A 14946-nucleotide genomic window follows, 5' to 3' on the forward strand; every position below is an offset into this window, starting at 1 on the left:
AGAATGATAAGTAAAGAGGCTAATGCATAGGGAAAGAATAGTTACTCAGTTGTATTAAAATTACTTAAGTATACAAAGAATTACAAATATCGCGACATAAAATTTAAGCATGTACAAAAGAATCAAGGTATAGCTTCTATACAAAAAGAAAATAATGAAATGAATTAAAATAAAAGCATGGCCACAACGAAAAATTGCAGATTTATTGAGAAGGTGACACACCCCTAAATTTAGAATTATGATAGGGGCTCGGGAGGAGGGTTTTGCGGAGGAACTCGAGGAGCTTCTTCAAAGTGCAGAGGTTGCTGTAAATGCGGAGGCACCATGGGACCATGTAAATAGGCTGTTAAAAGGTTAAAGTACTCATGGTTGCGCTCTGCCATTTGCCTTTGGTTCAGGTGGATCGTGAAGATATTGCGTTGAATGTTCATTAGCACCTGTCGTGTCATCGCAATACTGCGTTGCATCTCTGTGTGGCTCTCTTGTAACTCCATTATTCATTGGCAAAAAAATTCTTGTTGATGAAAAAGAAGAGAACGCATCTCTGCTAGTTCAGCAACAAGGATTGCGATGGTGGTATCCGCCTACGATGTTTCACCATCAACGGTTTGGGGTTGGGCAGAAGTACCTTCACCCAAATAGTGTGGGTCGTTAACATGTGATGATGGAGGAGAAAAATGAGGTGGAGATGGGAGAAAGGAAGATGCTGTTGGGAATGCGTTGGGTGAATCGGGAGCAAGGAGGAGATTTGTGAAGTGTTCTGGGAGTGGGGAGAGGGGTTCTGCTGGTAGGCTTGGAGGGCGAATAACTAAAGGTAAGGGGTCCAAGGGTATTTGGTCTTGTGTTGATTGCTTTTGGACTTTTTCCTCGCCTTTGTCAACTTTGTGCTGCTTCTTGGGTTTTGGCTATTGCGGCGTATTCAAATCAATAATGGGCCTTTTAAGTGGAAGCTTGAGGCAGTGAGGGGAGTCTTTGAGAAGCATTCTCAAGATCTTGGTGTTGATGAGACCATGGACTTCTGGTATTGGCACCTCTTCAATACCTACACCCACTGAGAGGTATAAGCTTGAAACTGTCCAAGGAAAGAAATACTGGCCTCTCACACACCCCACAAAACCTCGAATTTTCTTTGCGATCATTTGTCCCACATCGATCGAAATACCTCGCACTATGTAGTATGCGGCCATTACTCGATCCCTCGAAACTGTTTTGTCATGCGATGAAGGGATGAGTCGCCTTTTCACCAAGTACACCTAAAGGCGCCCTTCCGGAAGCAGTTTGTTGGACGCAAAGGTTTTAATGCCTTTTAAATATACCGACCACTGAGTGCCCGGTTGCGTTAATACTCTCAGCACATCTTCCATTTACTCTTCTTGGGGAGCACTAATAATTTTGTTACTCGGCGCATCCGGGATGTCCTTAATCTGATATAACTCATTGATGTCCCTTGCGTTGAAAGGCACTGTCTCCTCTTTCATGATCATCGCATCTTTTGTGCCATGAAGTTGTCCATTATAGAAAGCTCTCACTACCGTTGGGATTATGATGGATGGACATTAGCAGAATGTTTCCCAGCTATGTTCCAACACAACACTTGTAATTAAATCCGGTAGTGGCGCTGGCGCAGGAAAGAACCTCATTTCCATCATCATGTCGTCATTGTCCTTCTTCTTTGGTGAACATCCTTTGGTCAACGCAGGCTCACTGCTTTCAACTTTCGCTTTGCCCTTGTCTTTTGCCAACGCAGGGCGGGATCTTTGTCTTTTTTTCCGTTTCCATTCCTTGCGCTGATCGTCTTCTTCCCTTCTCCACTCCGCAACTTCTTTTCTTTTAGNGGGATCTTTGTCTTTTTTTCCGTTTCCATTCCTTGCGCTGATCGTCTTCTTCCCTTCTCCACTCCGCAACTTCTTTTCTTTTAGTCTATCTAATGCACTGCACATTTACTTTGCGCCGTTTCTCCTTTTCTTCCTTCTTCTTCTTTTCTTCCTCTTCTTTTTCTCTCATTTCTCTTTCAAATTGCTCCGAGGCCAGAAATATGCGTTGTTCATCCTCGAGTCTTTTTCTCTCTTCTTCTGCCAAAATTGCGTTGTTACGATGTACTTCTTCATTGTGTAGTTTTCTTCTCAGATTACCTTCTACGATGATTTATTGCGCTCGTAACATCTTTTCTTGTTTTTATTCTTCCTCTTTTTTTCTCCTTTCCTTCTCTTCTACTACATTTTGCAAAACTTGTGAATCATTTGTTGATCCTTGCGGTGCATTCTCCTTGCGATGCCGCATTAGAGGGGTGATGTCTGGATCCTCTCAGTCTTCAATCACAACTGTTATGATATGCATTGATACCTCTTAAGGTTGCACTGATTCTCTTTCTTGCGTTGACACCCCCTCATCCACCCTTGCGGTGGTGGATTCTCTGTCGACATCCGAGCTTGCAACCCTTTTCCTCTTTTCTTCCTTTTTTAGGTGCTTCTCTTCTCGCCTGTGCTCCCTCTTTTCACTCGACTTCTTTTCTTTCTTTTTCTTCTTTGGCCAGGCCTCTTCATCTCCGTCTGCCAGCTTGCCTTTTCTTTTTCTTTTCTTCTTCCCTTCAGCCCTTTCCAGCAGCTTCTTCGCTTCCACCTCCTCCAAAGCAACCTTGATGGGTCCCTCATAGGATTCTATTTGAATAGTTTCCTTAGGATCCAAAATGGCCAGGGCGCTTCTCCGCGAACCTTCCGCCATCTCCTCCTCCGAAGGCAAGGGTTGATTAACAACTCCGGCTTCGGGTAGCCCTCCCTCTTTCTCCATATTGCTCAGGAAGCTCCAAAACACTTCTTTGTCGTCTCTTCTCTTCTTCTCGCTCTCTGAGGATAGTGTTGAGAGTGGGGCACTCTCTGTGCTCGGCCCCTCTCGAATTTAGAGTGGTTTGGCTACAATAGGTTTTCGCCGAGGCTTTCCGATGATTCTTTGGATGGGTTTCGACTGGGCGGCGAGGTGGCGGCTTGCTACGAGGAATGCCGCCTCTCTTTCGGTTACTTAGGCTGAGGAAGGTGATGAAGGTAGGGAAGATGAATGAGAGGATTGCTCGGCCATGGCTTTAGTGAGTGATAGGGTTGGAAAATTCTTTGGGACTTAGGAAGAAATTTTGAAGGTTTAGGTATGCAAAGGCTGCGCTTAGGGTTTTTTTTTCGCAAAAGATTCAAATAGACGTCCTCAGACAAAGGGGGAGGGAATTTATAGGTTGGGCCTTGATGGGCCCAACACAAATTCTTCGTGGCAGACCTCGAGATACTTAAAAAGCCTGCCCGCCACGCTCCTCACATTTATGAATTAGCAGAGAAGGATGTCCTTTCATCTGCTAAATCATCATTTCCTTGGAAGCCTAAGTGATTAGAATACTCCCTCACAAAAAGAATTTTATCTTTTATGTTTTATTCGGATGGGCGCAAGGTTAAAGATTAACGCAATGCATCTGTTAACCCAAATGCATATTTGCAGAGGACGGGCAACAACGCATGCATTAGCGCAATACACCCCTTAACTCAGCACATTTCTGGAGGACTGGTGCGCGGTATTTCTACTGGTGCAACACTACCTCGAAATAGTGCGCTTTCGTTAAGGACGGTCAAAAAATACATGCGCGCGCAACACACCTCTCAGCGCAATGCATTTGTGTAAAATGGATGCAAAGTGTTTCTTGTCAGCGCAAGATGCACCCATCATTGCAATGCATACCAATTTTTATTTTTTTCTTTTTAATTCATCAATAACGCAAATCAAGAAGACTTTGCGGTGTTCATTTTCTTTTTATTCAGTCATTCACAGAAATTTTGAGAACAACGCAACTAATGTAGAAAAGTAAGGAAATTAAACAAGGCATGGAAATAACGCAATTGAATTAAATTGAAAGTAAACTCATAAAGTAATAAAGCCTAATTCTAGAAATCAATAAATAATGCAATGCAGAAAAAAAATAAGGGAAAGCAATAAAGAAAGCAATTAAACATAGATTTTAGAGATGCAGATTGAAAGACAATTTTCTCACGATTACCACAATTCACACCTCTGTAGGCGGTCAAACTTGCCTGCACAATGTCATCAAGGACATTGTTCCTTCCCATAAGATCCCGGGACTTTTGAGTTACTTGGCAGCGTTCTTGGTGTTCTGTTACGAAGCTCGGCTGCCAATTGCCCGACTTGAATCTTCAAGTTCCTTATTGAAGATGCCTGCGACTGCATGACAACATCGTTTTTCTCAATATACTGTTTCAACAGAGACTCCAATGATGACGAATTCATAGAGATGTTCTATGAGGATGGTTGGTTATGCGGTTGCCTTTGATGACTCTGATTTTGATTTTGGTGAAAAGATAGAGGATTTCCTCGATTCCCCGAATTGTTGTTCTGATGGTTACTCTGGCCCCCTTGGTTGAACTTTGAGAGAGGGCACCTTGATTAATTGCAATCGTTTGAAGGAGAGAGGTCACCGCAGCCATTTGTGCGGCCAAGGTTGTCATTGTATCCGGTGGTATAATGGCGTTGTCATTTCTTCTTCTCTCAGGGCCTCTTCCCCCATACCCGTTATCCACCCAGTCATCCGTGTTTCGCGAAATGCGATCAAGGATGACCTTGGCTTCCGTGTAGGTCTTATCCATGAATCCTTCCACTACGGAGGCGTCAACAACGGCTTGCATTGATCGATTCAAGCCGTTATAAAATGTCTCCATCAGAACGCAATCGGGAATCTCGATATGCGGATAATTTTTCACCAACCTTCTGAAACGCACTCAAGCGGTGCTTAGAGTCTCATTATCCATTTGCTCGAAATTCAGCACATCCTTTTGTCTCATTATCCAACTGGTCCCATGACGTGATTTCATTTGGCTCCAACGAATGAGCCCACCTCTTTACCTCATCCTTCAGTGTGTATGGGAAGAGGCAAAGTCTAATTCCTTCAGGGGTGACTATTAACTTGTCGAAATACAAGTTATATATACTATTTTATTTAGATATTGCGGCCAAAAGAAAGGAAAGTTGCGTCAATTGTAGAGAAATTAGCTAAGAAATACAAGAATTATAAATTGTCGTCAATACACCCACTGACACCATTGCGATGGTAGAAAAGGATATTTCAATTCTGTTTTGCAGGAAATCAAGTCACCGCATGCGTTCATGGCTCAAGATAATCTGAACAACGTATCTACGTCACATTGCGCCAATCATTCAGAAATGAATAGACGATCAACACAATGACAACGCACGCGATAATCGATCAAGAGCTAAGTGATCAACGCAACTTCAACCGCATGCGGTAATAAAAAAAACAACACCGCATGCAGACAAATGATCGAAGATGCAAAAGAGCAACGCAATTGAAACAGAGGTTGCATTGACCTTAAAGCCAACTGAGTCGGGAACCGTGAAAGTTCAGTTACCCCCTTTCCTGCAGAGACTAAGGAAGAAAAAGAACGAAGAGGTATAGTACCAACGCTTCCTATCTATGTTAAAGCAATTACATGTTAATATTCCTTTCAGTTAAGCGATTAAGGAAATGCCTGCCTGCGCAAAGTTTCTGAAGGATATGGTAACTAAGAAAAGGGGAGCTGGTAAGTTTACCACGGTGGCGTTAACAAAAAGTTCCAAATCAATAATTCCACCGAAGATGAGTGATCCTGGGAGCTTTACCATTCCTTGCTCCATAGGAGGACTATACATCGGGCAATCCCTGTGTGACCTGGGAGCCAGCATAAATTTGATGCCTCTATCAATCTTTAGACAACTGAACGTGGGGCAACTTGTGCCCATAACAGTGATTCTCTGGCTGATAAATCTCTGGTGCATCCAAAGGGAAAGGTGAAGAATGTGCTGATAACCATTGATAAGTTTATCCTACCAGCTGACTTCATCATATTGGACTATGAGGCCGACAAAGATGTGCCCATCATTCTAGGCGACCTTTTCTATCAATGGGTCATGTTCAAATTGATGTGCAGAAAGGGGAAATCACTTTGAGCATCAACAGACAGAAGCTCGAGTTTAACATAATTCGTGCCATGAAGTTTCCGGATGAAGAAGACTTGCATGACGCAGATGATGACTAGAATGTGATTGAAGAAGAAAAGTTTGAGGAAGAAAATAAAGAAGAGGATGCCAGCGCATCCGTTGCTGCCTATAATGCGATCACAACAAAAACAAGCAAGGAAAAAGAAATGATTGCAAAGCAAGAAGAAGAGCCAACAGAAAAAGAAGAAAGAAAAACAACGCAACCTTCCCTAGTGGAGCCACCAACACTTGAATTGAAGACCCTACCGACCCATTTGAAGTACGCATTTTTGGGGCAGAATGAGAAGTTTCCAGTTATCATTTCCTCTACGCTCAATGAAGTCCAGGAGAATGCGTTGATGAGTATTCTCAGGAAACATGTGCGAGCAATTGGCTGGACGCTTGCTGACATTAGAGGAATTAGCCCTGCATACTGTATGCACCACATTCGTCTTGAAGAGAACCACAAAGCAACGATTGAACATCAACACAGACTCAACCATGCGATGAAAGAAGTCGTCAAGAAGGAGATCATTAAATGGCTAGATGCGGGCATCATCTATCCTATAACAGATAACACGTGGGTCAGCCACATGCAGTGTATGGCGAAGAAGGGCGGCATGACGGTAGTCCCAAATGAAAACAACGAATTAATACCACAAAGAACCATCACTGAATGGCGCATTTGCATGGATTACCGCAAGCTGAATGCGACCACAAAGAAAGATCATTTCCCTCTACTATTCATCGATCAAATGCTAGACCGTATAGCTGGAAATGATTTTTACTGCTTTCTGGATGGTTATGTCGGGTACAACCAAATTATGATAGCTTCAGAAGTTCAAGATAAGACCATATTCACTTGCCCATATGGGACCTTCGCTTTTCGCCGTATGTCGTTTGGCCTCTGCAATTCGCCAAGCATGTTCCAAAGGTGCATGATGGCTATCTTTTCAGATTATCTTGAGGACTCTATTGAAATCTTTATGGACGTCTTCTCTGTTTATGGGAACACCTACGAAGTCTTTCTAGCCAAGTTGAAGAAGATACTGAAGAGATGCGAAGAGACGAGTCTGATGCTTAATTGGGAAAAATGTCATTTCATGGTGAATGAGGCATAGTGTTAAGGCACAATCTTTCCCGGGATGGGTTGGAGGTGGACAAAGTAGAAATCGAAGCAATTGAAAAACTTCCACCTCCAGCAAGCGTGAAGGCTGTACGAAGCTTTTTCGGGCACGCTGGATTCTACAGACGATTTGTCAAAGACTTTTCTAAAATAGCACAACCACTGAGTGCGTTATTAGAGGCTGATAGAAAATTTGAGTTTGACAACAATTGCCTCAATGCATTCAGAGTTTTGAAAGATGCGTTGATTACCGCACCCGTATTTATTGCGCTGGACTGGACACTTCCTTTTTAAATAATGTGCGATGCAAGCTGGTATGTGATGGGAGTAGCTTTAGCGCAAAAGAGAAAAACAATCTTGCATCCTATCGCATATGTGAGTAAAACATTAAACCCTACTCAGACAAATTATACCACCACAGAGAAAGAGCTCCTGGAAGTAATTTTTACGTTGGCAAAATTTCGAGCCTATCTGCTGGGGACAAAGGTACTCATCCATACTGATCATTCGGCAATAAAGTACTTAATGACAAAGAAGGACACAAAGTCGAGGTTGATCAGATGGGTTCTCTTCCTTCAAGAATTTGATATAGAAATAATTGACCAGAAGGGGACAGAGAACCAACTTGCGGATCACTTTTCTAGACCGGAAAATCCTGAGGTTGACCGCAATGAGTCTGAGGTGAGAGCCATGTTTCCGGATGAGCAGCTCTTCCATATTGAAAATTGCCTTGGTATGCAGACATAGTAAATTATTTGGTTTGCGAGCAATTTCCTAAAGATTACACCTACCACCAATAGAAGAAGCTCAAACATGAATGCAGACATTATTACTGGGATGAGTCGAATCTGTATAAAAGAAGGGCAGACCATATTTTTCGATTATGCGTACCAAATGCTGCTCAACAACGCATGTTATCGCAATGTCACGACTCACAATATTGTGGGCACTTTGGAGGGCAGCGCACTGTAGCCAAAGTATTATAGAGTGGATTCTTTTGGCCTACATTGTTCAAGGATGCAGCTGACTATGCAATGAAGTATGATCGGTGCCAGCGCACGGGTAAAATTTCATGGAAACATACAATGCCAATGAACACCATCTTGGAGCTTGAATTTTTCGACGTATGGGCGATTGATTTTATGGGACCATTCCCTCTTTCGAATGGTAAACATTATATTTTATTAGCCGTCGATTATGTATCCAAGTGGGTAGAGGCAATAGCATGCACCGCAAGTGATGCGGTGGTAGTCTCTCAGTTCCTGAAGAAACATATTTTCACTTGTTTTGGCACTCCCCGTGCCATCATAAGTGATGAAGGGTCCCACTTTGTTAATCATAATATCAAAGAGCTGCTGCGCAAATACAACATTCTCCACAAAGTGGCCACCACATACCATCCGCAGACGAATGGTCAGACTGAAGTGTCCAATCGAGAAATTAAGTTGATACTTGAGAAGGTAGTAAGGCCTTCACGAATGGATTGGGCAACAAAGCTTTACGATGCGTTATGGGCATACTGGACTGCATTTAAAACACCCATATGTATGTCCCCATATGCATTGGTATTTGGTAAGGCGTGTCACTTACCTCTAGAGCTGGAGTATAAGGCACTGTGGGCAGTAAAGAAGCTGAACTTTGATTTGAAGAAAGCAGGAGAAGCGCGAAAAATACAACTAGTTGAGCTAGAAGAATGAAGAATCAACACATATGAAAATACGAAGATTTATAAAGAGCGCACCAAGCGCTGGCATGATAAATGCATATGCGGTAAAAACCTCTAAGTCAGGCAAAAGGTCTTACTCTTCAACTCACGTTTGTGGCTATTCTTGGGAAAACTAAAATCACCTTGGTCCGGACCCTTCATCATTAAAGAAATATTCCCACATGGTGCGGTGGAGCTGAGCACTGAGGATGGAAGCCAGACATTTAAAGTTAATAGATAGAGAGTTAAGGCATATTGCGGAGGTGATTTCCAGCCAGAAAAGGCCTCCGTGAAGTTGAGAAACCCAGAATACCCTTTGTTTGATTCTTGAACTCTCATTCCTTCGTCACTTTTATCATCATTTATCTATCTACATTTTACTTATTATTATTTTTCTTAAAAAAAAAAAACTTGTTGTTTTGTTTAAAATCATTTGACCCTCTCTCTGTTTGTTTATAATGATTAAGACACAGGATTGTGGAGATGCTACATGAAGCAGCAAATTATCTGACTCCATCATCGCAATCCAAAGAAGAGAGATCGCCGCAAAGATGGATGCGTCACTACACAATGCAGACGACAGTGCAAATTTGGGTTGTACTCTTCCTTATCCTTATTTCATATTTTGCACTATCGCATCGCATTTTAGTTTTCAAAGCTTTATCACCGCATCCTCTTTGATTACCGCAATCATTTGACATAGATAAATTTAGTAAGTTACCGCATAATATTTCTTTGCCAATTATGATTTCAATGATGAAAAATATGCTCCTATGTTTTTCATATATACTAGAGTCATCTTAACTTTAAGATAGTCACCTCATGAAATATTTCTAGAAGTTAGGGGTTTGCTAGTTTTCTTTCAAACTCTCTTTACAAAGCATTCTAAGAACATCGCATGACTCATTTCAATATTTTGGCAATGAGGACATTGCCGCATTTTTATTTGGTGGTGAGGTATTTATTTTCGACCTTACTATTCTGAAAAAAACAAAAAAAAAGAGAGAATTTTTTTTTTTTTTAGAATAATAACTCCACTGCCAACGCAATGGGAAACCCATGTTGATAAGAGTTAAGTTGTGAAAGGCACTTACCCATAGTTGGATGTCTGCATGACACACATGGGGGCAAGCCAAAACGAAAGTAAGTCACTAGGATCAATGCATAAATAAATGACCGCAACTCGCTGCCAAGTAGGTATGAGTTTAGTCTAAAAACGAAGGCATTGCTCGTAGTTGGATGTCCACATGACACCCGTGGGGGCAAGCCAAAACGAAAGCAAAGCACTTGGATCAGTGCAAGGTCAAAAAAAAAAATTTATTAACAATGACAAGAAATATGCAAGGATAAAATTATTTGACACCCTGGTGGAAAATTTTTCTTTTTGAAATAAATCATGCGATGTTCCAGAAGTTAGTAAAGTCTTTTTGAAGGTTAAGCTTGCTGTCCCTAGGTCTTAGAAATATTTTGAAAGGAGACTTGAACAAGACTTAAGGAAACTTTGGTATATAGGATCTGAACGAAGTATCCTTGAGAAATCTAGGAAAAGAACATTGCGGTTGACTTGCTAAAGGAATCTTTAGCTTATGCTTGAGAACAAGCATTGTTTAAATTTAGGGGTGTGATAACGGGCAGAAATGCACGTTATCATAGTGCTAAGTTCTTAAACAATGTTGGATTGCGTTGATAAAACATGTTAAATTGCGTCCATCAAGAATCAATTTCATAATATTGCGGTCGCATGCGTTCAATACATAGGAACAGTTGATTTTTGCATTTTTATGCAGAATATGCGTTAACGCAAGGCAAGAATTGCGATCATAGGAAATCATCGGTCGAGCGCAACTTCACCGCAAGGCTTTGCGATGATTGTGCTCGCAAATATTCGCCCAAGAAGGATTGTCGCAACTTGGTCAGCGCAACATGGTGGGTGCATCTGGGTGAAAGGCTAATTAATCGCGATGGGAAAGAAAGCTGATGACAGTCGAATCCGAATTAAGTTGACAGCCGATAATGATCATAAGTACATTAAGAGAAGCCGTCGTTCACCTTGGATGTTCTATAAATACCAGAGGCATCCTTTAGAAATGGGGTTCACCATTCTTTAGTTCGAAGTTTCATAGGTCCTTGTTCATAGTTTTCTTTCATTTTAAGGCGGACACGAGAGAGAAGGTTGTGCCAATAGATCATTCTAGTAAGCTTGAGAGAGCGCCGAAAGCTTCAAGGACAGAGAGAGGGCCGACGCCTGTGGAAGCAGGAACATCCTTAGAATCGAATAGAGATTACAGTGTAAAAGCCTCGGTCAACAAGGAATTTCTACCAGGCTCTCTACCTTTAACTTCCATTGTTATTTTGTACTCCACTTATTTATTGAAATGGAATCTACTTCTCTATATCTGTTCACTCTCTATTATTTACGCATGAGTAGCTAAATTAGTTGAATGGGTTGAGAAGCATTTAGCTAGCATAACTAGGGAATCTGCATGTTATGCGATTATCTTGTATTATGTATGCTTCATTCGTCCATTAGAGATACTCGGGAGGGTAGTCTAAGGACAGGATCTAGGCTTGGGAAGGTCAGGTTAGAATCTAGACTCAAGAGTGTCAGATTAGAACGCATAAACAAGAGATAGGAGTTTAGGAATGAGCACTATTTGTTATCAACGCATCACATGCATCCTAGAGATAGGATATGATTGTATGCGGTCACCTTGCTTTTATGCATTTTGAATCATCGCATAGGAAAAGAGTAGAGACTTAAGGATAAGCTCTATGGATACTTTTGCATTCAACACATGCGTCCTAGACTTAAGAGCATCGCATTTGCATTGGAAAATGACTTGCTGTGCATGGTAGAAGCATGATCGCATAGTCTAACGCATTCCCAAGTAGCACTAGCTAAAGATTTTCTCAACCCGTTCATCGCATACTCAGTGCATCTATCACTCAACTGAATTTTCTCAAATCCGTAGAATTTTGTTTATTTTCTCATTAACACAATCAACAACAAACCAACAATTTATTTATTTGGTTACCACAAAGTTTTCCAAAAAATTACCAACACAACCTGTTTTCACAAGTCCCTGTGTTCGACTCTGGACTTACCAGGAAACTCAGTGGAATTTACACTTGGATTCCGCTGAGGAAACTTGAGTGTACAACGCAATTTCTTCAACGCATATCATCCACATTTCCACTTCATAAAATCAAGCATCAAGTTTTTGGCGCCGTTGCCGGGGACTTTGGCAAAATAGAGTGCTAACGGTAATTTTTCGGATTTCTTTGCAGACTCTCAATCTCTGACAAATTACGATCCAGAGATTGATAGGATGTTTAGACGAAAATTGAGAGACCACCAACAGCAACCACAATCAGATAAAGAAAAGATGGTGGAGATTGAGAGGACGTTTAGACGAAGATTGCTACCAGTAATTTTTCTAATTTCATCGTTCTTAACCCCTGGGTCCATTTTTGCGTTTTTTCCCATCAGAAAGTTCGCGCACAAAAATTGGGCCCTGGGCAGCCCTGCCGATCCCAATAGCCATTTGCGCCACCAAATGAGCTCTGTTCGAAAAATCGACTAGCACATGTCTTTTTTTCATCGTTCTTAACCTTTGGATCCATTTTTGTCTGTTGAAAAGTTTGTGCACAAAAATTAGGCCCTGCGGAAGCCCCACCGTGCCTGATAGGAATTTGGTGCACCAAATGAGCTTCGTTCGCAAAACCATTTGACACACGACTATTTTTCATCATTTTTTACCCCTGGGTTCTTTTGCACGTTTTCGTTCGTCGGAAAGTTCGCACACAAAAATTGGGCCCCAAGGTCTGTCTCTTATACACATCTAGATGTGTATAAGAGACAGGTTCTTAACCTCTGGGTTCTTTTGCACGTTTTCGTTCGTCGGAAAGTTCGCACACAAAAATTGGGCCCCAAGGTAGCCCGCCGGGCCCAATAGCCATTTGGGGTACCAAATGAACTCTGTTAAAAAAAATGACTGGCGCACGACTTTTTTTCATCATTCTTAACCCCTGGGTTCATTTTTGCGTTTTCGCCCGCAAGAAAGTTCGCGCACAAAAATTGGGCCCCGGGGCAGCCCCGCCGGGCCCGATAGCCATTTGGGGCACCAAATGAGCTCCGTTCGCAAAACCGTTTGGCGCACGACTTTTTTTCATCGTTCTTAACCCCTGGGTCCGTTTTTCGCGTTTTCACCCACCGGAAAGTTCACGCACAAAAATTGGGCCCCGGGGCAGCCCCGCCGGGCCCGATAGCCATTTGGGGCACCAAATGAGCTCCGTTCGCAAAACCGTCTGGCGCACGACTTTTTTTCATCATTCTTAACCCCTGGGTTCATTTTTGCGTTTTCACCCACCGGAAAGTTCACGCACAAAAATCTGTCTCTTATACACATCTAGATGTGTATAAGAGACAGGTGCAGCCCTGCGGGGCCTGACAGCCATTTGGGGCACCAAAGAAGCTCTGTTCGCAAAACCATTTGGCGCACGACTTTTTTTCATCATTCTTAACCCCTGGGTTAATTTTTGCGTTTTCACCCACCGGAAAGTTCACGCACAAAAATTGGGCGTCGGGGTAGCCCCTCAAGCTTGATAGCCATTTGGGGCACCAAATGAGCTCCATTCACAAAACCATCTGGCGCACGGCTTTTTTTCATCGGTCTTAACCCCTCGGTCCATTTTTCCGTTTTCTCTCGTCAGAAAGCTTGCGCACAAAAATTCGGCCTTGGGGTAGCCCCGCCGGGCCCAATAGCCATTTGTCGCACTAAATAAATGGTGGGAGGCAGTATAAAAGGGAGAATGAACTTCAAAAGGTTTGTTTGAAAAATTCCCCCATGCAAATTGAGAGTTTTTGGTGTTGTTGGAAAGCTCTGAGAGTCTAGTTTCAGAGGCAGTGCTACCAGAAGAAGAGCTCACAGGAAAAAGGCTGAAGAAGGAAGAAAGTGACAAGAGGTTCAGTTCACGGGTGAATTCAGGCTTTTGATGAAGAACTTAGGCTCAAGGACCAACCACAAATAGTTTGAAGCTGATATTTTAAGGTAAGCTTCCTAAGACAATTCAAATATGGAATTTGGAATTCTATGAACAAGTTTATAGAAGGAAAGTTCTTGAGATGGGCTTTAGAATTCGAGTTATTAATTAAATAATTCAAATCTGGAATTCTATGAATAAGCAAGCAGTTGCTTGGGTTGAGTAAGTTGGCAGCTCATAGTAGGTGCTGAGGGAGACTAAGGGTTGAGCACTCCTATACATTTGACCTGCTGATTGGGCTGAGGAGGCTTGTGTTGAAGACTAGAACGCATAGAGGCCTTTATGAATGACCATGTGCGGCTTAAGGAACAGAGCAAGTGTTGGTTGCACAGAGGAAATGCGTTGGTGAGGTTTGTTGTCCGCATAGCAAGAGCCAAAATCTCAAGGATATTTCTAAGTATTTTACCTATAGCCAAGCATTCGTTTGAGTGAAGGTCTTCTAGGGGAAGGCTAAATACAAACTTAATTAAGAGTTAGTCTCAAAAGGGAGACCATTTCTAGTAGTTAAATATATGCCATTGTGTCCACAGGATTGACACCATTGCTAGAAGCATATGAACCTTTAAGGAGTAGCCCTAAAGTTATGAGTGATTAAGTATTTATAATGTTTTTAAAGAATCCATGAGTTTAAGAAAGATTATTCTCATGCTAGCTATTTTACAAAGTTGTTTTCCAAGAAAACTATGAGTTTATGTTACAAAAAAAGGGATGTGAAGCTTATTTAGCCTATGTGGCGATTTCACAAAATAGGAAGCTGAGACTTGAAGATGTACCTGTAATACAAGAATTCTTAGATGTATTCCCTGAAGAGTTACCGGGATTATGACCTGACAGGGAAGTTGAGTTTACTATTGAGTTAGTTCTAGGTACAACACCTATATCCTAGGCACTATATAGAATGGCACTTGCAGAACTGAAGGAGTTGAAAGTTCAGTTACAGGAATTTATGGATAAGGGGTACATTAGACCCCATGTGTCGCCTTGGGGAGCACCAGTCTTGTTTCTCAAGAAGAAATAATATACTCTCAATTATGTATAGACTATAGACAGT

General features: G+C 42.0%; 1 protein-coding gene across 1 annotated transcript; it reads right to left on the reverse strand.

Moving 5' to 3' along the window:
- Positions 1-2346: 2346 nt before the first annotated feature.
- Positions 2347-2787, reverse strand: LOC120077365 (nucleolar protein 58-like). The gene has a single exon (XM_039031249.1). The coding sequence runs from the start codon at positions 2785-2787 to the stop codon at positions 2347-2349; it is 441 nt and encodes a 146-aa protein (XP_038887177.1).
- Positions 2788-14946: the final 12159 nt, after the last annotated feature.

This window comes from Benincasa hispida, chromosome 5, assembly GCF_009727055.1.
Source record: "Benincasa hispida cultivar B227 chromosome 5, ASM972705v1, whole genome shotgun sequence".
NCBI classification, from domain to species: Eukaryota; Viridiplantae; Streptophyta; class Magnoliopsida; order Cucurbitales; family Cucurbitaceae; genus Benincasa; species Benincasa hispida.